This window comes from Corvus cornix, chromosome 4 (genome assembly GCF_000738735.6).
Source record: "Corvus cornix cornix isolate S_Up_H32 chromosome 4, ASM73873v5, whole genome shotgun sequence".
In the NCBI taxonomy this organism is placed as follows: Eukaryota; Metazoa; Chordata; class Aves; order Passeriformes; family Corvidae; genus Corvus; species Corvus cornix.
In genome coordinates, this window is record NC_046334.1 from 32,197,668 (window position 1) to 32,225,373 (window position 27,706).

Sequence of the window (27,706 nt, forward strand, 5' to 3'; positions counted from 1 at the left end):
AACCAAACAAAAAAATCAAACCCACATACCCAGCAAAGTAGTTGGGTTAATTTAAAAAAGTATGATAACATCCAAAAGAACCTTCGTAAACTTAAGAGGAAATTTAGTCTCCCTTGCTTGTCTGTGATGTGCACCGTAAATGTTTGCTCCAGTCTTTTGATGAGCCAGAGCTTTGAAACACTCATTTTTTTTTAATATTTAATTAACTAAAAAGTTAAAAATAAACCCTCCAGATATTTATCTCGGTAGTCAGTGGCACACCAATGCACTCAGAATTGATGTTTATAGCATACTGAACTGTGACAAATTATTAGAATGTGACTTCTCTTCCCTTGGCTAGTTTGCCTAAAAAGGGACTCCTGTGAAGCAGTCTGTATGCTTTCTTTGTGCAGATTTTCCTTTAAAGCCACCCTTCATGGACCCAAGCCTGCTAAGCTGCCTGGAGAACTATTCCCCTTTCGCTTTGTGGTTTCATTTTCTACTGATGCAGCTTTCCTGCTGTGCATTGTGTAAGGAGTGGTCTGACTGTCAGCCCAAAACCTTTGGGGTTTTGGCTTGGCTTTTAAATGCCAGTGTCAATGAGTCAGAGAATACATACAGCCTGGCCAGTGCACAGGCTGCTCAAAGTGATACCAAAGGCCCCAAAGAATCTCTTAAAGCTTGCATTTGTGACACTGCAGGCCTGTCAGAAGCCCACAGCATGGCACGTTGCATTACGGATGTGATTCCTGGTCCTTTCAGCTTGGCAGAGGTTCCTGGCTTGTGGGTACCGGAGCAGCACAGCCACCTGGAACTAAACCTTGGTGACAGGTAGAGCTCCCAGCAGGGGAAGGAAAGCTAATGAGGAAAGGCATGCCTGCCAGTGCAGCTTAGCTCCAGCCACTGCTCTGCACTGAAAAACTGGTGCTGGGGGTACAGTGGTGCTGGAGGTGTGATGGGCCTGGGCAAGAAGCTTTCAGCAATGTGCTTCTTTTCCACTCCTCTTGCATTCTCTTCCCATCAGCTAGAGTTCAGTCCCTAGCTGTTTGTGTTGTGATTTCGTTTTAAAACTCTTCATTTAAGCTAAGCACCCTCCACCACCAACTTGTGATTAAAAAATGCTTGGTAAATTAACCTAAAAACAGGGCTTACATGTCTCTCAATCCCCTTAGTAAGAAGGAAAACTGGGACAGTGTGTCCCGGACATCGGAAATGCCCTAAGTTAAAACAATGTGTATCATCTTTTAATGCAAAAGTAGTCCTTGGAAATATCTGTATGTGAAAACAAATTTTAGTGGGTTTTTAAGACTAAATTCTGGTCTACATTTCAAGAAAATCATAGCCTTGGCTTCAGCACGAAGGAGTGGGATGGGGCACAAGGTGTTGGTGTTGGGACAGGGCGTGGCACAGGGGCTGTGTGTGTGTGACTGGCCTTGCAGAAAACCCTCAGACCTCTCAGCCACCATCGGGCTGCAGGCTACAGCCATCCCTGCGTTTCCACCCCCTGCATGGGCACAGCAGGGTGTCCCTGGCTTCCCTGCATCCTCCCAGCCCCTGCCGGCATCCCCGGCAGCAGCACCGGGCTAGGGGAGCAGCACTCCCTGAAGCCAGCACAGGCACAGCAAAACTCCTGCTCTCAAAATGGACAGGAGAGGAAAGTTGGCTGCTCTCTTTTTCTTTTTCACTAGCACTGATTTCTCCCCTTTTTTGCACTGGCTGTATGAAACTGAAGCAGAAATTGGTGGTGCCTTTATGACACTTCAAAATTTACTTTTGCTACATCTGATTTTTAGTAGAAAGCAGGCACCTCTGTTGTTTTGTAATGGAAGTCATCCCTTTCTCTGCTTCAATCCCTGCTAAAAGCTTCAGCAAGTGATAGCATTCACACAACTAAGATTTGACAGGGCTTCCTGTCTCTGCTGCAATTTCTGTGGCTGCTGTCACCTTTTATTATAGATCCAGGAAAAGCCCCCGGTGCTCCATACACTGAAATCATGCAAACATCTTTGTCCTTCATTTTTTTTTAAGACTTCAGTGTTCTTTTCCTCTGCAGGCCACAAGTACAATCTCTCCTTCTTGCCTTTCTGCCCTGTTTATTGTATTAGAAGCCAACATTAGACTGGTCTCCTTAGCCTTCTTTTTTATCAAGATAAGGTGTCAAATCCAAGAGTTCGCATTTAGTCAGTGACCTCACGTGTGTGGTTCAGGCCCTTAAAACAAGAGTTTATATGGTGTCACACCACAGAAAATTGCATCTGCAATCAGGATTTCGTATCCTGGGACACTTGAAGTTATCAAAGGGAATAAGAAATGAAATGCAACAAAAAATTCTGTTGTTCCTCCCTTGGATACGGAGCAAGCATCTTATATAAGATCAGTACTCAAGATGTTAATTGACAAATAAGAGTGGATTTTTGACTGTTGTGTTTCTGAGTGATGTCATGCCACTCTTCTGGATAATGATACATTATGGTGCAATGGTATATTAACTATTAAATAGTGACAAAGGGAAACAGTGGAGGATTTAATTTTTTTTTTTTTTTTTAATCAAACTACTGGTAATTGAAAAGGAAGTTTTACTTCAGGAACGCTACCAGAAAAGCATTATACTAACAGGTATTGCTCAATTTTCCTCAGGTTGTTAACTCATACTATAGGTAAACACTGAGTATAGTTGGCTGCTGAGACATTTTATGCAGTGACAAGTTTTAAAATACGTATTTTAAAATACTTTGGGGTTTTGCTTACCAGAAAATATAAAGCTGCAGACAGCAGATGCAATCAACTATGGATGTAAACATTAAAACTGAGATCTGTTTGGTTACCTCCCTAGCCAATTTCCATTCCTCTGAATGGGCAAAAATGTCATTGGGATTGATACAACGGGATTTTTCAAAGCTTTTGTGCGCTCATTAATGCAAGTGGCTTTTCAGGCTTATGGGGGCAATGTGTATGTGTGTTAATGCTAAAAATACGAGCTCAAGGGAAAAGCTTTAGTCTTCCATCTAACAAACCTTTTGTGCTGGTGTTTTAACGTGGTTTGGGTGGAGTTTGTTTTGCCCCTTAAAAGTCTTTCCTTGGTTGATTAATTGGTCAAGAATGGTATCAACACATACAATACAGATGTCTATATTCTTTGCAGTGCACAGAATATACGCAGAGTATTTGTGGATTACTTGAAGCATCTTACAATGTCAAAGCTAGTTAGGTAACAGCTTACCGTAAAGAAAATTTAAAGTACTGTAGGGAAATGCCATAATATATGTGGATTATGCATAGGTTAAGTAGAAAACCATGCTAAGATCAAGTGAGGATATGTGTCGAATTTCAGCAAGTTAAAGAGAATGAAGTGTTTTCAGAGCACAGAGAGCAAGGAAATTCCTGAAGCTCAGACAGCAGCTTTGCAGAGCAGCTTCAGGTTCCCTGTTGTTGATTATCCCTTTTCCAAATACGTGTTAACACACTGTCATTTATCTTATCAAAGTATCAGCAGGGAGAGCTGCATCACCACCAGAGATTGCTGCTGCAGCAATCATTCCCATGTGGACAGCTATTTTACACTCTATACTGCTTTACCATTTTTATTCATAATCAGCTGTTGACAACAAACCCATTAACCGATGATACGGGCGCTTTTGCAGCAGCAGCAGCTGCAGCCACCCTTCTGTGCTGTGCTGCTCTTCTGCAAGGCCAGGCCTCCCCCTGGCAGCAGGCAGGAATCTCCGCTGCAGCTGGCTGAGGCGAGGCGCACGAATGCCTGCAGCGATGTGTCAGCGGGGCCGACAGCACTGAGTCACGGCGCAGAGCCCACCGCCTGCTCCCGCGTGGAGCGCGGCCACCGCAGCGAGGGCTTGTGCTGTCTCCTGCCGCCGAGATCAAATTAAAGCTCGCACAGAGATGAGTTACGGGATTTACCAGGCAGGCAGATCTCTAGCAGCATTCCGTACATGAGCAGTGGCTGGGTGTAGATGCTTCTGTTCCCACAGGCTTTTGGTGCAGAAGCTGTCTCATCTGCTAAATGTGTTGGTGGTAGAGCCTGTGCTGTGCATTAGGCATGAGGCTTGGTTGCTGCTTAAAAGCTGCTTCAAAGCCACGAGTCAGCAGAGAATTTGGTTGCTAGGATTTAATTTTGCAGTGGAATTAAGGGAACCGTACCCACCAGGTTGCGTTTTTCGTCTTGGAAGTGGTGAAAACTGGCACACGGATTTTTGCCCTGTAGCGCATCTACTTCACCCCTTCACAGGGAGCACTCAGCCTGTTCTGCAGTCTGACAAAATAAATGCAATAAGCTTCATGCCAAGCCCTAGGTAAAGGTGTAAGTCATACTTTGTTCATACCTGGTGCTACCTGGGTCACTGGAAGAATCTCACCCAATTAAAATTTTTAAAAAAATAAAATGGAAATGCCATCATCCCTCCCCTCCCGATCCCCTGCCAAGGCATATCCAGTGCACAGCCCGTGTTCCTGAGAACAATCTGTTCTCACAGTTCCTAAACACAAGAGGAGCACCCGAGGCTGGGTTGCTGCCAGGACTGATAAGATGCGTGGAATGAGTGATCCCCATGGGAAAACAGCCCTCTGTGGGGTTTCAGGGGAACCGGCTGCCTCCCTCCTCCTCTCTCCCACACACCTGATTGTTTTGCAGTGTTCACAAAGCATATTTGTGTTTGAGTGTCTCTGCACATGAAGGCCTACTGTTATTCCAACTTACTTTTCATTTTCCCATGCAATCCTTTACTAACCTATGACAAGGGAGCCACAAGATGGCTGCTGTTACTGCTACAAGCCTGTGCATTTTGTAGGGAGAGGTAGGTACCTCAGGTTTCTTTCCTTTTTAAAAAATTGATCTCAGATTAAAATTTGACATAAAAAATTTGAGTCTGAAGCCACGACAATAAGACTCAAACGTGGAACAAGTTTGCTTTTCAAGATTCATTCAAAGCTTCCATGAAGAGAATGTAGAAATTGTTAACATTCTCAGATCCTTGCACTATACTATAGTAAAAAATGAGGTACAGGGGCTTTTTATACTCATCTCTACTGCAGGTTAGACTTGCATGTTGAAGGGGTACAATGCTGAAGTTTCTGAAGGAAGCTGACATGAAATTCTGCTTCTCATCACTAGAATCCCACTGAAAGTTTTAGGCACTTAAGCTTGTTTTGCATAATTTTCATGCCTCAGCCTTGAAAGACACCATCCCTGGCTGCCCAGCTTCTCTCAGTTTCCAAAGTTATATGAATCCCCTGACTCCAGCGGCTCTAACTCACTCTTTCTTAGCTTACTGGAAATTGAAGCTTGCCTTTCTAAGGTACTGCATCTAATGAACAAGAGGGGAAGGGAAGGACCAAGTTAAAGGTGTGTGGTGGCAGAATAGGGAGCTTTGGGTTCTTCAAGGGGCCAAACTGGTAATCAGTTTCTAGATAAATTGTGTGATGAAGCATTCCTCAAGATTTATATATTGCATGTGTGTGATGTTGCTCGCTGACTAAAACATGTCTTAGAGTTGTTTTAGTTTCAGTGTTTAAAATTCATATGAAGAGGCACTGAAAATAGTTTACAGCTCAGTTGCCTCTCTGATTTATATCAGACAGGAAGTATAAGGTTACTCTTGGGCACCTCTATGTTTTATTCAGTAGGCACTGTCTTGCCTGTTGTTATTCTGAGGTTTGAGTATAGACGTAGGAATTATGGGCAATGCTGGAATATTTTAAATTATTTCTCGTCATTCAGTGACCTTCAGTTCCATGGGCTCAGGTTATGCCTTGCACTGTTGCTTGGCCTCACCTTAGGCTGTAAATCTTGTGACACAATAGCCTTGATCTCCTGTTGACTGATTGAGAGCAGAAATAAGACAATTTATTTTTCATACATTAATATTCAGGGATATGTTATTTCCTAGGCATTAACAGCACAGAATGAAATAATTAGCTCTTTGCTTAAGTGCAATCCCTTCAACTTTATACAGTGTCACATTATGTGATAGTTGTAACTGAAGCTTGATTGATTGATTGAATGATTTTTAAAATGAAGGAAAATATGGAGGGCAGTGAGTTGAGCTTCTCTCTTCTGCTCATGTTGCTCTTGGTGCAAGATTGTCTAACTATTCTAGGCTCCCAATTCAGAGCTCAGGGTTGTCTTCTGTCACAGATATGAGGCTGTTTCTCTTGCTACAATGTGCTTTGAAGATGCCTCAGCTATGCCAGTGGTAACAATTCCATAGGGATGATTTGTTCCTTGAGAGGCAGTTACCAGAAGATGTAGTGCTTTCTTACCTTAAGTCTTTTCTGTGATGGTCAGAGTGTTTGTCTGAGGAATGGTCCAGGATCTAAGACAGTGCTTATGCAGGTGCATCTTAGCTGAACATCTCTCTAATTTCCAGCTACACAAGCAAGTGGAATGCAAGTGGCGCAAAATGGGAGTTTGGATGCTGCATCTACCATGGGATCTTTTTCTTCTACAGTCTGTACAGAAGGAAGCACTTTTGCTTCTGGAACCTCAGGTAAGTCTCAAAAAAATACACTTTCTCTCTCTATACAAGCAGTTAAAATGATGCAAATAATTTTGAGTCTTTTCTTCTTTTGCTGTGCTTCGTTCTGGAATGAGGACCACATCTTATTCATGCAGGGTACACTGTGTCCATGTCATCTAGCCCTGAAGTTCTGTTGAGTGATGGGTGAACTTCCAAACATTCAGTTGAGATATGTGGTGTCATTACAGGAGGATATAAATTACAAGTGATAATAGTGATCTTCATATATGCTGTGTGAGGTCATTGTGTAGCATTGACTGTCAGAGGAGGTCATTAAGATAAATTCTCTGTCTGCAAGGCAGAGGAGACAAAGGAGAAAATAGCTATAATTTTTGCAGTTGTTAAAAAAATCTGGAGAGAAATTTAATGCATATTACCAATTAAATTATGTTGTTCAAAGTACAACGTGGTCACATGCAAGGTCAAAAATATATTAATTCTTCCCAACTCCAATTTGGTTTTATTGTTTTTCTGGGTGTGTTTTGGTGTATGTATTCACTAAGAAACCCTGTGGTGAATGCAGATCCCAGGTTATATGAATGATCATCTGTTATGCTTCTAGCTGGCTTAGCTCTCCTAGGTTTTGAAGAACCACTTGTTCGGGTCTTCTTAAGGTCTCTTGGGCCTTCATTTAGTACTTACTCTTAGCTACATGTGTGTAAATCCAACAAGGATGCTGTCATTGTTTGAATATCCCTACTATTATTATTATTGTTTAACTTCCCCCAAGGGATACAAGACTCTGTTTACAACCCCTGGATTGTGTTTGTGGGAGATAAGCACGTGTGTGTACTGTGATTTTTCTCATAAAGGATAGATTTGGATTTGAAAGTGGAGCAGTATCATATGCTCAGTATGCATTGAAATGCTTAGAAGCATGGAAAAAGATTATAAGCATTTTAAGGAAGTTAAAGTCAACTCAAGGCCAGTGATTCAGAGAGAATTCTTTGCAATTATTTCAATAAGCCCATTCCCCATAGTGCACATACTGTGACCTGTGGTTACTTGGCTTTCCTATTAGGTTTCATGTCTTTTGGCAAATACAGGCATAGTATGGCAACCTCACCATTGGTGTACTGCAATAAAACAGTAAATTACAACATTTTTAATTAAAAGGTCTCTCACACAGGTAAATTCTCCAGGTTAAAATTAAATTTGAATGCATATCTGACTATGTATCATGTACTGAATTACCTATTATGCTGTGTGTACAATTACATTTTACATTTAAAATTCATCAAGAAAGTTTTACAACCTTCCTGGGGTCTGTTTGCAAAAGTCATCATCTTACTCAGCTCACTCTGCTGTAAAACCAATAAATCTTCTTGAGCTCAGAGACTACCCGAGATGCCAGAACTATAATTGCCTGGCTGAGCCAGAAAGAACCTATCTATCCAGGGGAAGTCAGTCTAGGTATCATTGGCATAGCCAGTGCTCCGAGTTCCCATAAAACTGCCATTTCAAAATCACTTCTGCCCACAGCAGGATTTCCACGCTATCACCTTTCCTGTCTCCTCACAGCACCAGCTCCTTGCTCCTTTCTTGAAACTTGTATATGCAAGAAATCCCCTTTCTCACCCTGATGTGTTAGGTAGCTTATCCCAAATGGTTGCACCTCAGACCACCCTTGCTCCCTTATTCTCTGTATGTGTTAAAGGCTTTAAGAAAAAATATTTTGGCTCCTTCTAAACAGATCCCTTCTCCTGTGTGCAATTGCTCAGGCCCAGGGGAAGCCATATGCTGCACCCTGATAACTTTAAAGCAATGCAAGTGTGAAGCCAGTTGTTTCATCCTGTGCTGAGGCTGGAGGAAATGCCACCTCTCTCCCTGCCATTCGATTATTTATTGCTGGGTCTCCAGAATTTTGCATTCAGGGGCTTATATAGGGACTAGATGCCTTTTGTTCACCAGAGTAGAGGCTGTGTGCCAAGGCTGCAGCCTGTGGGAGATACCTTCAGCTTGCAAGCTATGCTATCTGAGCCACGTCTTCTGTGTGGGAGCTCAAAGGAAGACAAATTAATGTGAAATGGATCCAAACCAGAACATTTCTATTTGGTATGCCCAACCAAAATAATTCAGCTGGCTAAATATGTTTAGTTTTGAGACCATTTTCCATTTTTAAAAAAATGCCATTTTGGTGAAAGTTTCCTTTCTTGATGCAGAAAAAGGAGAAAGCACACTTTGCAGAGAAATTTCCAATCATCCATATCAAAAGATCAGGGTGTGGGAGGAGTGCTACAGAGAGCTGGAGAGCGACTGAGATGAGTGGGGGAGCTGAGGAAAGAGCTGTAGGAAGCTGTAGGAATATCAGAGAACGGTATTGCTGTATTAAAGGAGATTGAAAGCACCAGCCACAGAGGAGGTGCTGCGTAGTGCTCACCCAGGCTAGAGGGGGCAATCAGGACTGTTTTTAGCAAAGAGAGCAACCTGCATGCGTGCCATTGACACAGGCACTTCTTTAACTTTGGCTGTCATGTGTAATATACCTCCCACTACTTCTCCACCTCCACAGAGGATTGCTTGCTAATATTTAATTTTCTCCTTCTGTTTAATTAATGAAAAGTTGGAGATTAGAGTCTAAATACATCTGAGAAACTGCAAGTATTGTGGCTTTTTATTCTGTGATCTAAACAACAAAAAAAAAATCCACAAAGCAGTATGAGCTTAAGTTCACTCAGCAGGGCGGTAAGATTAAATGATCTATTATAATAAACTGTCAGATGAATCAACCTGCTTCATCTATTGATATCTTTATTGCACTCCTCCAATTATAAATCCTACTCACTTGATTCACAGGAGGCATCTCCCTAAGAAAAATTTTTATGAGTAAGACTAGTAGGGTTTGACTCTTTCTGTACACAAACTGTAGGAACTCTGGAAAGTGATATTAGATAAAAATTACCCACCATATCTTCAGCTCCTTCACAAAGAGAGAGACACAAAAATAGAAGTTTCTGGGAGATGGAAAACATAGCAAAGCCTCAGTTAACACTATTACAGGTCTATGGTGTGGTCAGGGCAAGAAAGCCTTTTTCAAGTTTTTAATTTTGCTTTGATTTATACTGTGGTATCCCCTCTGAGTAATCAGCCAAATTTATTCGTTTGTTTTGCCAGTGAACACAGTTGGATATGGCTGCACTCCAAAAAACCGAAGTAGCAAACTGCAGGGTATCCAGGCTGCTTAGGTAGCAGTTGTTGGAGAACAGAATAGGGAGAGTTTAGTTTTTGGTCTCTTTCTCCATCTGTCAAGCTTCTCACCAGTGCTGAACTGACTCAGGCAGGTAATTTCAAATAAAACCATGGTCAGGTGCCAAATTTTTTATCCTTGTCCTCCTTACTGCACAAGGAGGCAACCTGCACAGCCAGTGTTGCACACCTCACTTTTCATGATGGATCTGGAAATCTTCCCAAATTATTTATGCAGAGCATCTTGCTTGCAGCCCCAAAGGACATAGCAAGCTCTGTACAGGCAGCTAGAGCAACTACAGTAATTGTTACCCAGTGAAATGCTGCTTTTCCTTCTGTCCTTCTCTTTCTGGAGAACAGCAACATGTGAGGCCCCCCCCCAAAAAGGGCACTGGATGGTTATTTAGAAAATGCAAACTGAAAGCACCTGCTGAATCACTCCGATGAGCCCAGCTTTGTTTGCATGGCAGGATTAAGCAATCTCTGAACAGAGGGTGAATTGGTGCCTTGCTTGCATACTGGAGACAGGGAGAGAGAGGAAGGCATGAGAATTTTCTGATTTAATTTTTCATGCTCTAGCAAAACCTGGGTGAGATACCTTTCAGAAAGATGCTGGTAGTTTTATTGTGTGTAGATGTGTGCAGTTGTTAAAAAATAACAGAGGCCCAGAAAGAGAGGGCAGGGGATGCTGTCATGTTTCCTACCTGGGGTAATTTCTGCTGTCTAGGTTTATTGAAGTGGCAAGGTCTGGCCAGGACGGCTCCAAGGCTTTTGGTTGTGCCTGTGGGTGCTGAAACATGTCCCACAGCCCCTCCTGTTTGCTGAGCCTTACGTCGCCTGCATTCAGGTTTGACAAGCCTTAAATCTTTGGGGTGAACTTGGGTGACAGTCTTGGGCTTCATATGCTTTTTCTATTTATTTATTTGTTTTACTTTGAGCCAAGATGCTTCACCTTGTTTGCAAGAGTGAATGCAAGGGAAAATGTATAATTATGTTTTAATGTTCTTTCAAAGGAAAGTTCCACAGACTTGAGAGAGAGGTTCAAAGTCACTTCACCGAGAAGTGACCTTTTTGTAAGAGCTGACAGTCTTCTGCTTTTCTCCAAGAATATCCACACATAGGGCCTTACAGTTTGCTAGTTTGACCACATCCTGTGTGATCGCATGGTATTTTTATCATGTCATCCCGCGTCTTACAGGCTGAAGGAAAGGCAGTATTCTGGTAAGCAGCAATCATGTCATGTTAGGATGTTTCCTTAATGCCAGGTATGTGTTCTGCTGCATTCTGTACTCTGTGTTGTTCCTTTGACAAGTGATTTATTAACTTCCTGAAAGCTTTTGCTTGGTTTTGTTGGTAATGTTGCCCAAACATGCTACAAATGTTGCCTAATGATTTATCACAGAGATCCTCTTTGAGCACAGTGATATTGCTATTTGCAGATGGATTGATGAGACGACAAAAACCTTAGGAAAACAGTCTCCTCTGCATTCTAGGAAGCCAGGGTGAGGTAACTGTGTATATTCAGGATACTTAGCATTACAAATATTTAGTATGTTCAAGAAGAGCTCTTACTGCTGACTTTTAAGTACTTAGCTTTTTAACCTAAACATACTTTTCATGAATGTTTGTGATTAAAATGCAGTTAAAATCTTGTTACATGTACTATTAGCAAAAGCAGTTATTTGCACCCCAGTGGCTGAAGTGATCCATGGTTTTAATTGGGCGTAGAGAGAAGGAAAACGAGCAGCATTCTGGTTTTCAAAGAGTATATTCACAGCAATAGAATAATGTGCATTACAGCTCTGCTGGTAGGAGCTGTCTTTGTGCAAAGCATCAGTCCATAGCTCAGAAAGTGAAGTGACGGTGTAAGAGTGGATTTGTACTCCCTGGGGAACCTGGTTTAGAGGGGCACTGCAACCTGGGCAGTCAGGGGAGAGGCTTAATGCTTGCCTGGAGTTACAGCTGCCTTCATGATGTTGCCTCTGTGATCCCCCAGCCTGGCACAGCTGGGACGTGGAGGCCACACTGGTGGGTCATATCCTCCCATGGAGCTCTTGGGACAGGGTCAGAGGCACCACTCCCCCACAGATGCTCTGGCAGCACTGAAGAGACCCAGTGAGGGGAACTTCTAAAATGTTCTCTAGCCTTGAGAAAGGTAACCAAATGCTGTGATTTGGTGCAGGTCAGCAGCTGTCTGAACATGAACCAGTGTGTGCCCAGGTGGCCAAGAAGGCCAATGGCATCCTGGCTTGGATCATGAATAATGTGGCCAGCAGGACCAGGGCAGGGATTTTCCCCCTGTACTCAGCACTGGTGAGGCCACACCTCAAATCCTGTGTTCAATTTTGTGCCACTCACTTCAAGAATGACACTGAGGTGCTGGAGCATGTCCAGAGAGGGGCAATGGAGCGGGGGAAGGGTCTGGAGGGAACTCCTATGAGGAGCAGCTGAGGGAGCTGGGGGTGTTTAGCCTGGTGAAAAGGAGGCTCAGGGGAGACCTTATCACTCTCCTCAACTGCCTGAAAGGAGAGCATAGTCTGGTGGGTGTTGGTCTCTTCTCCCAGGCAACCAGGAACAGGACAAGAGGAAATGGCCTCAAGTTGCATGAGGGGAGGTTCAGGTTTGATATGAGGAGGAATTTCTTCTTAAAAAAAGTTGTCAAGCATTGGAATAGGTGGAAGGTGGTGGAGTCTCCATCCTTGAAGGTGTCCAAGAAACAACTGGATGTAGCACTTAGTGCCATGGTCTAGTTGTCAAAGTGAAGATTGGTCAAAATTTGGACTCCGTGATCTTGGAGGTCTATTCCAGCCTAAATGATTCTATGATTTATAGCTCAAAAGAATGAGTGGCTGCTGAGGATATATAATGCCTGAGGTATTTTTTCCCCTGGTAGCTCCTGTAATCCAGTGTGAAAGGTCTTAAGAGGCAGGCCAAGTGTCAGTCACTTGTCCCTTGCAAAAGACAGTCAGTCTTGTACAAGCAGATAAATATTTTGCAGCCAGTTCACACAGGTGGATATTCTCAAAGACAGAGAGGAGTTAGGTGCTTGTCTCCCTTTGACTTGAAGAGATTTAATGCAATGTAATAAAAGTCCTTATGGGAGTGATGGTTGTCCACAGCTGGCCTATGAATGTGAGGTGTTCACAGCTGCCCTAATTTCCAAGCCTGCTACAGTCTAGACACACAGAAACAGCAGCATGCTAACAAAAAATATGTGTTGTGCCCCAAAAACTTGTGAAGTAGCTGGGGGAAGCTGACAGTAGTGAGACAGTAAGCATCGTGCCCAGTGCTCTGTAAGGTCAATTTCTTCCTCATTACCAGTGCCTCTTACTCCTGCTGCTGGGCAGTCTGCTAGCCAAAAACACCAAGGTAATAAACAAAGATTTATTTTTAAAGGCTTTTGTGACTCTTGAAGATATGTCTCAATTAGTTTCTTTTACTAAAACACTCACTTCTCAGTTAAAGGTCAGCTATTCATTCCCAGGCACTTACTTGGTTTTGGAAGGAGGAGTTCTTTAAGAATGTATCAATTAATTCAGGATTTTCTTCCCTTGAGCAGAATAACAACCTAGCATAGGCTGGGCTTCGGATTCTGCTCCCATCTATAAGGGATGTCACAGCTCAGACTTTCTGGGCTTGGGAATGCTGTTGGCATGTTGCTAGAGCCTGCCAGTTTGCATGATGTGAAGACTCTGGATGTCTAAAACAGATACTAACAAAACTATTCCTTCTGTTTTATTGCAGGCCTTCCCGTGAGCTCTCCAACAAGTTTAACAAGTAAGAGCAATAAAAGGGTTTGCTCTATGCACACCGATGAAAAAAGGCTGGTGTGGGTGGGAAAGGGACAGTCTGAGGAAAGGAAATGTTCAGGGAGCAAGAAGGATCTAGGGGAATAATGAACCTGACACACAGTACAGAGAAGCAGAAAAGTGATGTTCAGCTTGTAGCATTGAGTAACTTTGCTGTGATTTCAGCTGAGTACCATGTTGGACTAGCAGATACTGGAAAGAAAACGTGGTGGGACCACAAAAAAAATCAGGCCTGGCATATTACATGATGCCATGGGAAGCTGATATAAATAGAGTGTTTACCAAGGCGCTTGTTCTTGCCAGGCTCTCATTCCTCACCCTGTAGTTAGAAGCAGCAAGTCCCAGAGTAAGGCAAGTTTCCTGTGCTAATGAACCTGTATTGTCCTATTTTCCTTTTTCTGGGCTTATCAGGAAACAGCCTCTTCTGTACTGGTCTCTGCAGTTCTTGCTGCCGCTGCCTGCAGAATCTTGACGCTCCTGTTACCATGATGGATGTATTTCTCCAATTCATTTTTATTCTGATCCCAGATTATTCCATAACTGGAAAATACCTTTGAGATCCAGAGAAACTAGACAGGATTGGCTGACTTGTGAGACTTTAATGAAAGAAGTGGGGAAATGAGCTTAAGGTTTTAGTTCCTCACTCTATTTTGTTCAGTACTGTTTCTTTTCAGCTGTCATGTTTCTTATTGATGGTCACAAGTAGTTAAAATGCTGACCTATGGTTTTTTCTTTCCTTCATTACTCACATCTTGGTCAATTAACACATAACCAGGAAAAAAACGCAGTGGATTTCAGTCCTCAGTTTTTCTCCTGAGGAGAGGCACACATCTCCTGCACAAATGCAGGGATACATATTCCTGTTTTTCAGTGCAGTTTGTTTCTGTTGACATTTCCAGTCAGTATCCAGGGTAACTCATTGCTGTGATAATTGCCTGCTTGCCCTCTATATCATGTGGTATAATAGATAAGGTAAAAAAAAGGCAGTAGTATTTCCTTGGGAAATCTGAAGCAATCACATGGAATTAAGAATTCATAGGAATTATTTTAGTCACTTGATGATGGCTCAGTTTCCAACCTTACATTATCACCCCTCAGCAAACAGGCACCGAGGGAAAGAGAATTTCTACTTTAAAGAAACAGTCATTTTTCAGAGATAAAGTCTTGGGCAATGATTGTTTCCTGCACTATAGCATTAGAATGTCTCAGTTATGACTGTATTGTTTAGGCACCACACAAACACTTAGTAAGTGATAATTTTTCCCCAGGAGGTTTCTGACTGTGTCCAGACAAATAAGGGTAGAAGAGTGGGGAAGGGGGAAAGAAAACAACCACAAAAACATTTTTTAATAGTGGGCATAAGTTTAAAATCAGTTTTTCAAGGAAGGGGAATTCCTACACGGTTGGGAAAAACAAACCTTATTTGTTACTGTAACTCCATGGATTAGAGTTATGTCACGGGTTCGGTTTTAACCGGGCAGAAACACCAATTTAGTGTAGTGGTTTGGTCCAAAATATTCATTACTGTTTATCTGCTGTGAGATAAGAATTTGGAGAAATGCAAAGCAGGCACCAAACTTGAAAGAATATAAAGAAGTTTATTAACAGACCTAAAAGAGGGAAAAAAAGAAAAAAAATTATACCACCTTCAGAACTCTCCTCCTCCCCCCACCTTCCTCCCTTCTCCCACTGGCAATGTAAAAAGACAACCCTTAAGATGTTCAGTCTGTTTACCACTTCCATAATAACCTTGTTTAGTCCATATAGAAAGAGAAGTCTCTTCTTGCTCATGCTATGAAAACATTATCACAACGAGACAGCCGCCCACTTCCAAATATCGTTCAGTCCATTTAGGAAGAGGAGTCTCTCTGCTCGCATGTGAGTCCTTTCCCCCGACTTGCAACTTTTCCCGCAACTGCTTTCGAGGATCCACTCTTGAAGTTTTTTGGGGTACAATTTTAAGGTTGAGCCGTTCAGGAACAAAAACAGAGGCCCTTCTCCTTCCCTGGGAGCAAAGGATCTTCATCATCTTCATCGTTAGGACTATCTCTGGGAGCATCTCTAGGGACTGAGGTTTTCTCCTTTCCCGTTTGGAGCATCTGGTTCATCTCTCCCTGTCCAAACTTCTCATGAAATTACAGCTGCGTCAGCATCTGCCTATCTCAGCACAGGTGCTTTTGCTTACGAGTTGAACACTCCACCCCCCATATCTTCATGAAATTACAACAGGATACTCTGATATATTGTAGCTTCACAACAGAATTTCAGCTTTAAGCATCTCCTCTCTCTCTTCCCTCAGGTTTTCAGCTCTTCACAGCAATAAAAGGGTTAATCTCACCTCGGCCTTGCAGCTTTGCAGCTGGAATGTTGAATTTTTCTTATCGCAGTGGAGAGGGGGGAGAGCCGAGCCGCTCCGGCTGCCCACGGCAAGGCAGTGGGGGGGGGTTCCACGGCTGGAACAGGTCCATGGCTTCAGGATGGCCGTGGCCCGGCCCAGCCTGGCCCAAGCAGGGCCTGGGCTGGGCCCGCTGGCCCCCACACGGGGCCTGCAGCCACCTGTCCCAGCGCTGGAAACGAGAGAGAGCTTGGGGGGGAGTTTGCCTATTCTTAAATGTGGATCACAGAGGCGGTCACAAATTTAAGTGGCTTAAAGAATTGTCCATATTCAAACTGGCCAGCTGATAGGTTCTGTCAGTTCCCAGAGGAAACTGTAAGGACCCTTTAGCAAGGACATCCCTTCCGGGACTATGCTTGCTAACCTATGACAAGTTACAAGTACTGCCTATACAAAAGTTTCTGTAAAAACAGGGACATGTCTTTCAGAGACTTAGTAGAACAAAATTGTATTCTAGACCTCAAAATGGCCATAAGAAATTGGTTTTAATGACTTAACTAATTTCATAGCTTCCACCCAACAGTTTGAGCCCTCTTCTGCTCTTTGGAAGAGGAACCATGCGATCCTACAGGTGTGGGTTGTGAGTAGGTACCTGAGTAACAAAACCTCAATGGCTGTTACCATGTTCTCACCACTTTTATATGGAGCTATAACCTCTGCTAGGACCCCTTTTCAAGAGATCACCTTCCCCAGATGCCTTTGTTTGAGAGCCACTTCTGATATTTAACCAAGCAATGGAAATGCTTGACCTTGCATCACATCTGTCCAGCCAGTCAGCTCCTTCAGTGGCAGTGAGCACTTGTCTGCTCAAGCCTCCATCCAATATGGAATGCAATCCCATGTGTTATACATTACACCCAGGGAAACACCGATATATGCAGTTTCTGTTTTCTCTCTGGAAGTTTACTCATTGTTTTTTCATAGGCTGTATGCAGCCAGGTAATAAATATTTTGTGTTGTTGATACCTGACTCAAATTCACATTAGCACCTGAAGGTAGAAATGTATTCCTTTAAATCCAGCCCTAAAAAATGTCCCAGAGGCTCACAACAGTCATTGCTCTCTCCAAATGTGGCAGAGAGCAGGCACATTCATATATAACAACACTCAAGAAACTTGCTATCTACAAATATTGCACCTCTTCAGAATTCTTCATCTACTATTAGCACTTTTTTTTTTTTTTTTTAATTAGCAGTGAATATTTTGGTCTTTCTTCTGTTGGAGACAGGTCTAATTTTCACTCTCTTTCATGTTTATTTACTTGTTAAAAGTTCTTTTCAATGTTGAACAGTACCATAACCTCCTCAAAGTGAAAAACTTTGTAGCTCACAACCTGTAAGTGGACAAGCAGACAATCCTAGGGAGATCTGCACCCATACAAAGTGTGTGTTTCTTCTAGGCCATGCTAGATAAACTTTTCCACCCCTCTTGTCAAGTTTTCCAAGTATTATTGAGAAGAAATATAGATGTGAAGCACCAAGTTGAAGCTCCAGAACTGGGGACACAGAAGTTGTTTTGGGAGGGTGATTTTTCAGAGGGAGTTGTTTGGGGAATTCTGGCAATACATGTTTACCTGAAAGGCAGTATTTCTTTTGCATGTCTAGCTTCTGGAAATCCTAAAAGCAGTTCGGGAAACCAGACTCAGACAGGGAGTGATATCCGCTATTCTAGTGAGTATTCTTACTTAACTGTATGGCTTTTGAGTTTTGAGCTGGTCACTTTTGCTTCTGATGAGTGATTGGCACAGCAGACAAATTAAACCGGCATTTTTATTTGTAGCCTTACTGGACTTAAGCCCTATTACAAACCATTTAAATGCTGGTTATAAAACTCCTCTCAAAGAAAAACAGAGCTTGATAAGTTTACACCGCTCTCACTGTAGAGCAGCACAGGATTGATTCAGAGTGGTAAAATTGAAAAAAAAAAAGAGAAAAAGAGTCATCCCCTCTGAGAGAAGACACAAGGGAACATACAAAAAAGTTGCTCATATACATGTTGTACATATTATATGAGTGTGTTGTTGTGAATGTATGATACATATATACTATTCCTATCGTCATGGGAGGAAAGGTCCAGGAGGCAGTCTTCTGCAGACTCTTTAAGCACTTGATATTTGCCTGATGCATGCTACTTAATCTTTCATTTTAATATTATGCATCTCTGGGGCAAGAGTGTTGCTGCAGATTTGCTCTTTCCTACCCAGCATACTGGCTAAGCAAAATATGTTTGATGCTTTCCCACTGTAAGCGGTCTCCCTCTAGTTCCATAGATGCACAGACACATCTATATGAATATTAAATATTAATTGCATCGAGAGCCATTGAATGCAGCCTCCCCCTGACACGGGGTTTAGGCCAGCAGGTGGAACAGTGCCTGATAAGTTTGAATGTGGCTGGTTGCTGCCAGAGAAAAGATAAAAAGGGAGAAGCTGGGTTTATATGTTTCCCCAGGAAAGCTTTTCTTCATTACATAATTCTTTTTTTTTTTTTGCTTCTTGGCTGGGAAACACCTGTCAGGAAATGGCAGATGGTGGGAAATAATAAAAGGAAAGAAATGTCCTCATTTTAAAAGGAGATCTTGCATTTTCTATCCCTCGTTGTAAGTGCTGTGGGGAATGTTACTGAATTATGTAATTCCTTGGTGTCTTCCTGGGTGCACAATGCTAAAACTCTTTTTTTTTTCTTTTTTTTTTTTTTTTTTTTTTTTTTTTTTTTAAAAAGAGGAAAAAATAAATTGCATGTTCAAAAAATTTATTTCTGGAACACAACTTTCTCACAAAACCTTTGGAGGCCATCAGCATTGGGGTTGAATGACGAGTGTTTTCCTCAAAATTATGATAGACCCAGTGGAGCAGATGCTTTGTTCTTTTATTGAAAAATGGGTGAAAGCAGTTCCACAGGGCAGCACAAGTGTCAGGGAAGGAGTAAAGGTGGGAGAAGGAAGGTGCTTCAGTCTTCCCTCCCCAGAGAGTCCAAGCCTGAGGCTCAGTGGTTGCAGGAAGAGTAACAGGAGCAGCAGGTTACCCTGCTCCAGAGAAATGGGTAATGTTTGGTGAAATGGAGCTGGAGGTGCCTCTCACCTTAGTGTGTGTTAGTGTGTGTTAGTGCCTATACACAGAGGCAATGTAAGCCAGAGGCAGCAGCCAGAATTGTTCTCCCTCTTTTGCAGATGTTATCTTGCCAATTGTCATCACCCTGATAGTCATTACCCTCTCTGTCTTCTCACTGGTGGCTTTGTACAAGATGTGCCAGAAGAAAACTCCAGGTATTTGGTTTGCTTTCTCTGCAGGGGAGGGGGGGGAAATCAATGTGCTTTTCATTATTAAAAGATCTCTTTTAGATTACCTTAACCATCACTGTTGTGGCAGTCTGGTGGGAAAGCCTTTTGTATTTTGAAGTGCTTTGCCTAAAGTGGGAAACTAACACTTCATTTTCAAAATCAGTAGGAAGAGCAGAGTGAGCAAAAATGATTTTTGGAGAACATATAATGCTGTAAAGCCTTTTGTTCGTGATTTTGCAGCTACAAAGAGCTAACAAACACCTGTGCTAACACAATCAATCAGATAGAAATAGACAGTGAAAACTAAATTTGAAGATATTCAACAAAATCCCTTTATTTATTTTATCTTTCTTCTAGATACAGGCAAAGAAATATCAATGTTTTCTTTTGGGATATACCTGATACATACACACACACACACACACGCACATGACGCACGAGTAAAATTTTCCAGTTACAGTATAATGTGCATGGAACAAAATCCCTGAGCAAATAGTATTTGCAGAAATAGTCATTTTGACAGAGCAGCTAAAGTCAGTATCTGTTTCTCTGTTGTCCATTAAACACTTAAGATAATGGATTATAGTTCCATCAGAGTCCATTTGATGAATATTCCAGGGCTGCCCAAGTAGGCCACAGGTAAGTGGAAATCTCCATTAAGTGAAAATCCAGATCTGAATCCAGACTGTGGTTTTTCTGTCCCTGTGAGCTGCCGTGAGTTAGGAGACCTGTGCAGAGCTGTGAAATCACCCAGCCTTGGAAATACAAAATCATAACAGGGTATTGAAACTGTAAACCAAGACAAACAGTGTGTCACAACCAATTTAGCCAATGACATGGCAAAACAGACCCAGATAAACAGAGGAAGGTATGATCCTTACTTAGGAAATTACTGAATATTCAGAGTCAAGAGACAAAGATGTGAGATGAAGAACATTTCCTTACCAGCCTCCCCTCTGCGCAAATGTCATCAGGCACTGTATTAGCAAATTCATTTTGAAGATAGAGTAGGTATCTGTGGTGCTTCCTGTAGGATTTGCCCAGACCCATCCAGTGCACTTCCCCTGCGGATGGAAAGCCCTGTATTTGGTGCCATGGAGTTGGTGCCGTGTCTCTGATGTAACCCCCAGCCCCTTCTATCTGCCCACACTTGCACATAAGCATAAAATACATTCAGCATATGATTCATTTTGGAGACAAACCTGTTCCTCATCGATGGGGATGACAAACTCTGTTCTTGGATGTCGTGCCAGGCTGTACCCCACAGGGGGTACGGCCTCAGGAACACCCTTGTTCTCTCAGTCCCCTCAGCCCGTATCTTTTAGCTCAGTTGTTGTGTACTCAAGAACCATTGCATGCTCATGTCCTCTGTGCCAGCTACCCAGGGATTTGGGAGCTGCAGGGAAAAATGTGCTTCTGTTGTGCTCTTGGGCAAGTCCTCTGTCATTCTCCCTGGTTTCCAGAAGCATCAATATGAGCAGCATCAGTTCGCTTCCATAGATGACCAGAAAAATAACAATTACTATTGAAGCTGATTGATTGTGTGAATGAACTTAATGCAATACTGCAAAATTACAACTGAGCCTTGTGCCAGCAACTGCAATAGTCATGTCTAAACGTTTGGGGTTTGAGTTCCAGCAGTCAAAATGATATTAACTTGTTCTTCTTCTTCCAGAGAGACAAGAGAATGGCGCTGAACAGTAAGTTGGATCCTTTTCATTGCTTGGAGATCTATCACAGGGCACTTGTAAATGTAGCAGATTTTGCATAGGATTTTCTTTCATCTTTCTCTATTCAAACATAATAATCAGTTGCCACCCCAAAGAGAAATATCCTGTTGAAAGTGCTGCACTTGCAGTTATTGTAGGCCTGTATGCATGATAAGCAGCTGTTTCAGCATGGGTAGAAATGTGGTGACTCTCAACTGTTTTGCAAGTGGTCATTTTGAAATGGATAAACAGCTTATACTGTGCCACAGGACTCACTGGCCCAGTCTTTTTCTTTTTTTTTTCCACTTTTTCCCCCATTGATCCCTCCCCTCTCCCCCCACATCTTTTCCCACCCCCCTTCTTTTGTTCATGTTTTCCTTCTTTTTAATGTGTTTCCTTTTTATTCTGGGTTATTTTTGTATTTATTTATTTATATTTATATTTACATTTCTTTTGGTCCCCATTATATCATGTTCCTCTGTCCCATCTTGTTTCCACTAGACCATTTGCACAGGCTCAGTTGAAATAGTAGCAGCATAAGGAGTGTGAGGAGAGGGAAACTGAGAAAGATCCATTAGAAGATACGTGCTAAAGGCCATTGAGCTTGGCAGTGGCCACTTCTATGACCAAAAGCAACATTTGGGCTGCTGATTTACTTGGTAGCCCTGACTCCCTGGGCATCTGAAGTGGTCCTTTGCAATTCAGAATGTCTAAAGGGCTTGCATTGACAGAAAAAGTATGACTCCTTTTCCCCAGATGTACCTCCTCTGTGAAGTCCTAGATTAAGCCTGGAGTCATTAAACTTGATTTATTACATATTGTAAGAGAAAGGTATTTTCAGAGATATTGTTATATGGTGTTTTCCACCACCAAGATTTCCACTTCATCACCCCATGCAAAGCCCTTTTTAAGCCTGCCAGTGTAGACTGGAGTAGATGCTGCCTCCTCGGGACCATAATTTTAGAGTTTTGTTTGGCTGACCAGCATGTGTGCTGACTGTCTGCTTAAATGTTTTCTGGCTTCAACAGGGCCCAGTCAGACAAAGAAGGAGTCAAACTTCTTTCTGTGAAGACAACTTCTTCTGAGACTGGTGAGTGTTGCCTTTGTGTGTATGTCTGTTTCCCTGTCTGAGCTCAGAGAAGAGCAGCTTTTGGGATGTCATTTCTTATAGCAAGCCCGTGTTCACTTTCTGTCAGGTCAAAGTTGCTGCAAACAATTCCTCTACAGTGCAAATCCCCAGACTGGGATCCTGTAGAGCTGCAGTTCAGCTGTTCTGTGTGTGCTGCCAGTACTTGGGAATGAGAAGTATGACTGGTTTAGGAAAATACTTTTTAAATCATTGATGGTAAGTGATCTAGCTAGGCATGTTCAGGAGTAACAGTGATCATGGTATTTATCAGCTAGATCTGGCTGTAAAAGGAGGTTTGAAGACTGGTAATAGCAAAATCACAGAATGTTCTGAGCGGGAAGGGGCCCTCAGGTGAATTTAAGTGAATGGCCCAACATGAAGATCAAACCCACAACCTTGGTGTGGTTATTACCATGCTCCAACCAACTGAGCTAATATCCCAGCGATCAAAAGGCTTGGGGTCAGTGCTGTATGTAATCAGGGTTCTGTTGGAGTTGGTGTCAGTCAGTGTACAGTGACTGAGCCCTGTACTCAGTAACCCTTTGCATTCAAAATCCTACTCTCATTGCAAATCCCTCTGTCCTGTGCTTCAGGTTCTTACAAAATCTGGGGTATAAAGCCTAAAGGAACAAAGGTTATTCATAACATGCACAAAAGAAAGCAAAGTCTCAAAGGAAAGAGATGGATGCAGTTATAGATTCTGAAAAAAAATGGAGTAGCACAAAATAAGACTGAGGCAGAACAAAATTCTGACTAATCAATCAAAACCCTTAAATCTCTCATGGTAGAGCTAGCCATGGTGAAACTTCACACCTTCACCCAATGCTTTCTCAGTCATGTAGGTCCCCCCTCATCTGCAGAAGTCTTTCCATCACTTACTTCCTACTTTTTAGGTATAAAGCTCTTTTTTTGTCTTTAAGCTTTTTGGCCATCTGTTTCTCCTACTGACATTTCTGAGGTTGACCAATCACTGCATTCTCCTTTTGTCCAAATCCTTGGGAAGTCCTCTGAAATACAGCACTTGATCTGAACTATCCTCTGCTTGCTGGAGAGGCACAATTTAGACTCTCCAGCCTTCTCTGCAACTCCCAGAAGTTTTCATGCAGTCCAAAACGCCTACAGGGCATCTCTCGCAGCCATTGCAACAAATCAGAGTCGGGCAAGGTCCCTCCCCATGGCCTCATGACACAGAGCTAGGGGTAGAGTGGGACAGGAAGGGCCTGCTCCACCACAGGACACATCATTCTGCCCCACTGTGGGGTTTTTTTGTTCGTTTGTTTGTTTGTTTGTTTGTTTTAAACTGAATGAAGTTAGAAACTAATTAATGGACATTTTTTGATTGATTCTGCCCTCATGCCATTTCAGAAATAAAGTGACTTCATTGACAGTAGCAGAAATGTTTGTGGCTTACAGCAGGGTAAATGAGAAAAGACACAGGCTCACTTTTTTTTCCCCCCAGATGAGCTCTGGTGCCTGTTAATCAGCTACTGGCTCACAGATTATCTGAGCATCTTCCATCCAGAGGATGCTTGATATTCCTTTATACTGAAGTATGATTTGTGCATGCTATAATTAGAAGGTTTGAGTCATAACCACTTAGAAGACAAGATTCTTGCCCTCTTCTCATTAATACAATTCATATTTAAACTAGCTGCCATTTTCTCTTGAATTCTTACATCATTATATGTTTCAAAATTAAAAATGCATTCACATAAATTGAAGTCCTGCTTTTGCCCAGGTTTTTAGAGTCGCTTTACTTCTTAACTTAAAAGCACTCTGGCAGAGGAGTCTCTTTCTTCCAGAAATATCTGTCACTCATACAGGTATTTCAAATATGTTAGGATGCCTCCCCATTGAAATCAGATTTACTTGCTTCGTTAAAAGCTGAGGCATAAAGGCAAATATTTCTTATAGTATAGGCGCAAGAACTGTCTGACTCATGGGCCTTCTCACAACTACTGACAGCAATTGCCCTGCATAAAACTTCTTTGCCTGTGTTCTTCTTCTTTCCTTGGTCCAGCTGTTTAGAAAGTGTGTATTGTGGCTGTCTCTGCACGTACCAGCAAAACTACAAGGAGTTGTGAGTAGAAAGACTAAAATTAGAAAGCTCTAAAGAGCAGCCTTAACTTTACAGGCAAGGCTACATCATCCTCTCACTATGAATAGGCAGCTCCTCCCTAAGGTCAAGCATATATACAATGAAATTCTGCTTTGATTTGTATTCAAATTAAGCTTTATTAGAAGTATACATTTGGGTTTTTTTTAATTTTTGCTTTTTATTCCAAACAGAAGACTTTGAGATTATATAATTTTGTAAAATATATACAGGACAAATAAGGACCTACAAACTGTTCAAGCTAGCAACTTGGAAAGGCCCTGTGTCAGTGTTGTGCATAGATCTTGATCAAAGGTTATGGTGAGTTTAATCTTGCCTTATTTTATCTGTCTAAAAACTATGCCAGCTGCACATAGTTGAAAGAGATGTCCAGAGGGCTGTTTATCCCTGTTTATCCCATCTGCCTTGAGCTGGAACGGGCTGACCTGTGGCAGTCCATGGACTACTGAAGGATCCTATTTCGGGACTTCTAAAATTAGGTTCTGGATATGAAATGAAAGAAAAAGGAAAGACTCCATTTTCAGAGACACAGCTGAATTCAAGAGTATTATTTCAAATACCTACAATTAATGTGAAAAGAATACAGGAAAAGAATGGTTTTCAATTAAGCCTGGACTAATGTAATGTTTTTTAATGGTATTATACTAGGTAAAATGGAGCTTTAATATTCTCATTTTTTATAAATCTTCTTAGAAAGATGGAATTGCTAATGGCTTTGAGCTCTAAGGCACAACTGGTGTAGAATTGATGTAAAGTAAAAAAACCTGAAAACTAAACTAGACTCAGTAAATTTTTCATGCATGTTTGTCAGTGAACTGCAACACCTGATACAAGATAAGTGCCTGTTCTTGCATCTAACTTGAAAACTCGTCTTGGATAAAAATGCTCAGGATGCTGAATCATCTCAGAAGTTTTACACTAATGTACAAATGCAGGACTTACAGCAGCCATTTCATGTTGGCTGTACAGGCAAATTTAGGGTGACTCTCCCTACGGAGAATAAATGGTCTTCTACAATACAGCATTCTAGAAAACCTACCTGCAAAAATATTTATTTGAGATTCAACATAGCCCACAGAACTGCACATTTAGCTTGTCAGTGACAATTATATTTCCTGAGAATATAAGATGAAGGGTTTTAATTGATGACTAAGAGATCAGTACCATCAGCTATGAGGTTAAAGTATTGCCTGTCTTGAAAACAGACCTAACTTTTTCTGTAAGGGTTCTTGTGTATTACACTGAGAAACAGCAAGGCTATTGATCACCTTTTAAGGACTGATGAAAAATGTCGAGGAATGAAAATTGTTCCGTTACAGAAAGGTTAGTAAATAGAAAATTGGGTAAGGCTACTCCATACCGGTGTATGATGCGTGATAGAAGTATTGATACCTGAGTAATGACTTGACAATTTTCTTTTATGGCCCTTGCCTGGAATAACTATTCTAGAGCATGTAAAATGTATGAAAGGCCTTTTAATAGAAGCACACCAGTTCAATATTCAATGTAAAGTCTCGTAGGGATGTGCAGGTGACATAATATTTCCGGCATGGGTATAATCCTGGCACCTAAGCATAAGCTGATCCAATAAAGCATGATTTATGACCAGACTGAGCTGTTTTGACGTGAAAGGGTAGGATATGACTTACTTGGCTTGTAGGCGTATTGCCTGTTCTGCACTGAGTTTGCTGAAAGGCACCTGAGGCTGGAGAAGGGTCTGTGGTACTTGTCTGCATTAGGGCTTCCAAAGATACCCATTGTGGACAAAAATGAAAATTCAAGTGTTGCTACTAAACAGAGATGAGAAAATGTACCAGGCAAAGATGGATATTTGGGAGACACTTAACCTGGTCCATTTGAAACCCCTTTAACCTATTGCAATCATGCTGGAGAAAGAGATCGTTTAATACCTAGAGGTGCTCTGAGATGGCAGTGCAGTGCACGATAGCATGAACCGAGGAAGCAGAAAAACTTGCATTCTCCATATGCTCCACATCTCTTCCAAAAGCTGCTGCTGTTCAACAGGAATAATGGCCTTAGACCTGTTATCTGCTGCTTCAACTGAATGTACCTCAAGACAACCCACACTGGTGCTAGGGCTTGGACATGGAAAATCCTGTGATGTTCTGAAACAGTGTGGTCGGATGCCATTGTCTTCGTCACTGCTTTCCACGACCCTCCAAATGCTGAGACTAATTGTTCTGCTTCACTCATCAAACCACAGATGTGGTTTTGGTACAATGGGACAAATCAGGAGCTGATGCAGACCTCGTTTCCTGTTATGTTGAGTACATCTAAGCACAGACCGTGACATTTAAGAAGGTAAGAAATCTTTGGGGTTTACCTCATTACAGACCCAACCAAGGGAAATTTACCCCTGTGAGGGGGCATGGTTCCATAGTGGGCCATGAGGTTTCTCAACATGCATTGGGACTTTGACCTCTTTTTCTTTATATCTAGGATCCAGATGTCTTTAGGAGCAGAAGAATCTGACCCCCTAGATGAGACACTCTGTCAATGGAAATTCCCTTCCCTCTTCCAATTACTTGCAAGATAAGCAGTGTAGGTCAGTGAAGAGCAGTCTGCTGGCATGCTGCATGCTTAGGAACGGTAAGAGTGGATGTTCCTGCTAATGTAGGATATGATACTGATTTTTTTCTGTTTCCTATTCTGAGACGTAGTTTCAGGGTCTTATGTTTTTTCCCCTGCAGGTAGAACACCTAGATGCCACTTTGTAGGAAAGGTTCGCCTTGCAACAGAAAAAGATGTCAAGTACCTCCCTCCCTTTCCTTCTCTTTCTCATTTTATGATACTCTATTTTTTTAACCTTGTATTGTATAATAGCCTGAAGTTGTGTTTCTTTCTTCACAGAAACTGTGGAATAAACTTTCTTAGCTCCTTACAGCTTGTGGTTGGACTCTGTTTGTGTTTACTCTCACCACCAAGTTCTGACTGCACACACTTCCAGCTGAAACTTTTGGACAAAACCGTAGTCAAAAACATAGTCAAACCGTAGTCAAAACAGCATATGCTTCCTTCTGTATTTCTAATTTGACTTGTGAGCTGTGCATATTTTCAAGGGTTTTTAAAGCAGTCTCTTACATTCAGACTGCTGAGGGTCAGGTGATGTTTTCCCCTGTGAAGCATTTGCTGACTTTACAGCCTGCAGTTTTCTGAGATGCTCCTCATGAGGGAGCCACCTCCCACCCTTTGCTGCCCATTCGGCAGCAATTGCCTTCCTGTCCTTTGCCTGAACTTTTCCACACACCCTCTCTCTGCCATGGTGAATTGTTCAGATCCTTCTGTCGTGCTAGCCATAGCGAGGAGCAGTTTGCAGGGAAATGGTGAAGTGTGTGGCAGGGGAGCTGCAGTACATTGCAGGTGCTGGACCCACTGGCCCACATCAAACCCAGCCACTGGTTCCCAGTTAATGCTGTTCTCCAGCATCTGTAATACACCCCTCTTTCTTTTATCTCAGTATGGTAAAAATAGATATTTTGTTTCCTGTGTCTGCAGAGGTAGTTTTATACTTTTATAAAAGATAGGCTTCTGCAATCAGATTTTATGGAAAGCTT

The 27,706-nt window shown here is 42.1% G+C and overlaps 1 protein-coding gene and 1 long non-coding RNA gene across 4 annotated transcripts in view; both read left to right on the forward strand.

Moving 5' to 3' along the window:
- EMCN (endomucin) overlaps positions 1–27,706 on the forward strand; it is a 54,152-nt gene that overhangs the window by 19,663 nt on the left and 6,783 nt on the right. For 2 of the 3 annotated variants that reach the window (XM_010411675.4, XM_010411673.4), the window contains exons 5-10: positions 6,360–6,479; positions 13,440–13,472; positions 17,503–17,568; positions 19,067–19,162; positions 20,853–20,877; positions 21,915–21,976. In XM_010411675.4, the coding sequence (XP_010409977.1) occupies positions 6,360–6,479; positions 13,440–13,472; positions 17,503–17,568; positions 19,067–19,162; positions 20,853–20,877; positions 21,915–21,976 (402 nt within the window). The remainder of the gene's footprint in view (positions 1–6,359; positions 6,480–13,439; positions 13,473–17,502; positions 17,569–19,066; positions 19,163–20,852; positions 20,878–21,914; positions 21,977–27,706) is intronic. The other variant, XM_010411676.4, reaches the window with a different exon arrangement.
- LOC109146323 lies at positions 21,983–27,035 on the forward strand. The gene is made up of 2 exons (XR_002048285.3): positions 21,983–26,453; positions 26,592–27,035. It is a non-coding gene; the product is annotated as an uncharacterized LOC109146323 (long non-coding RNA).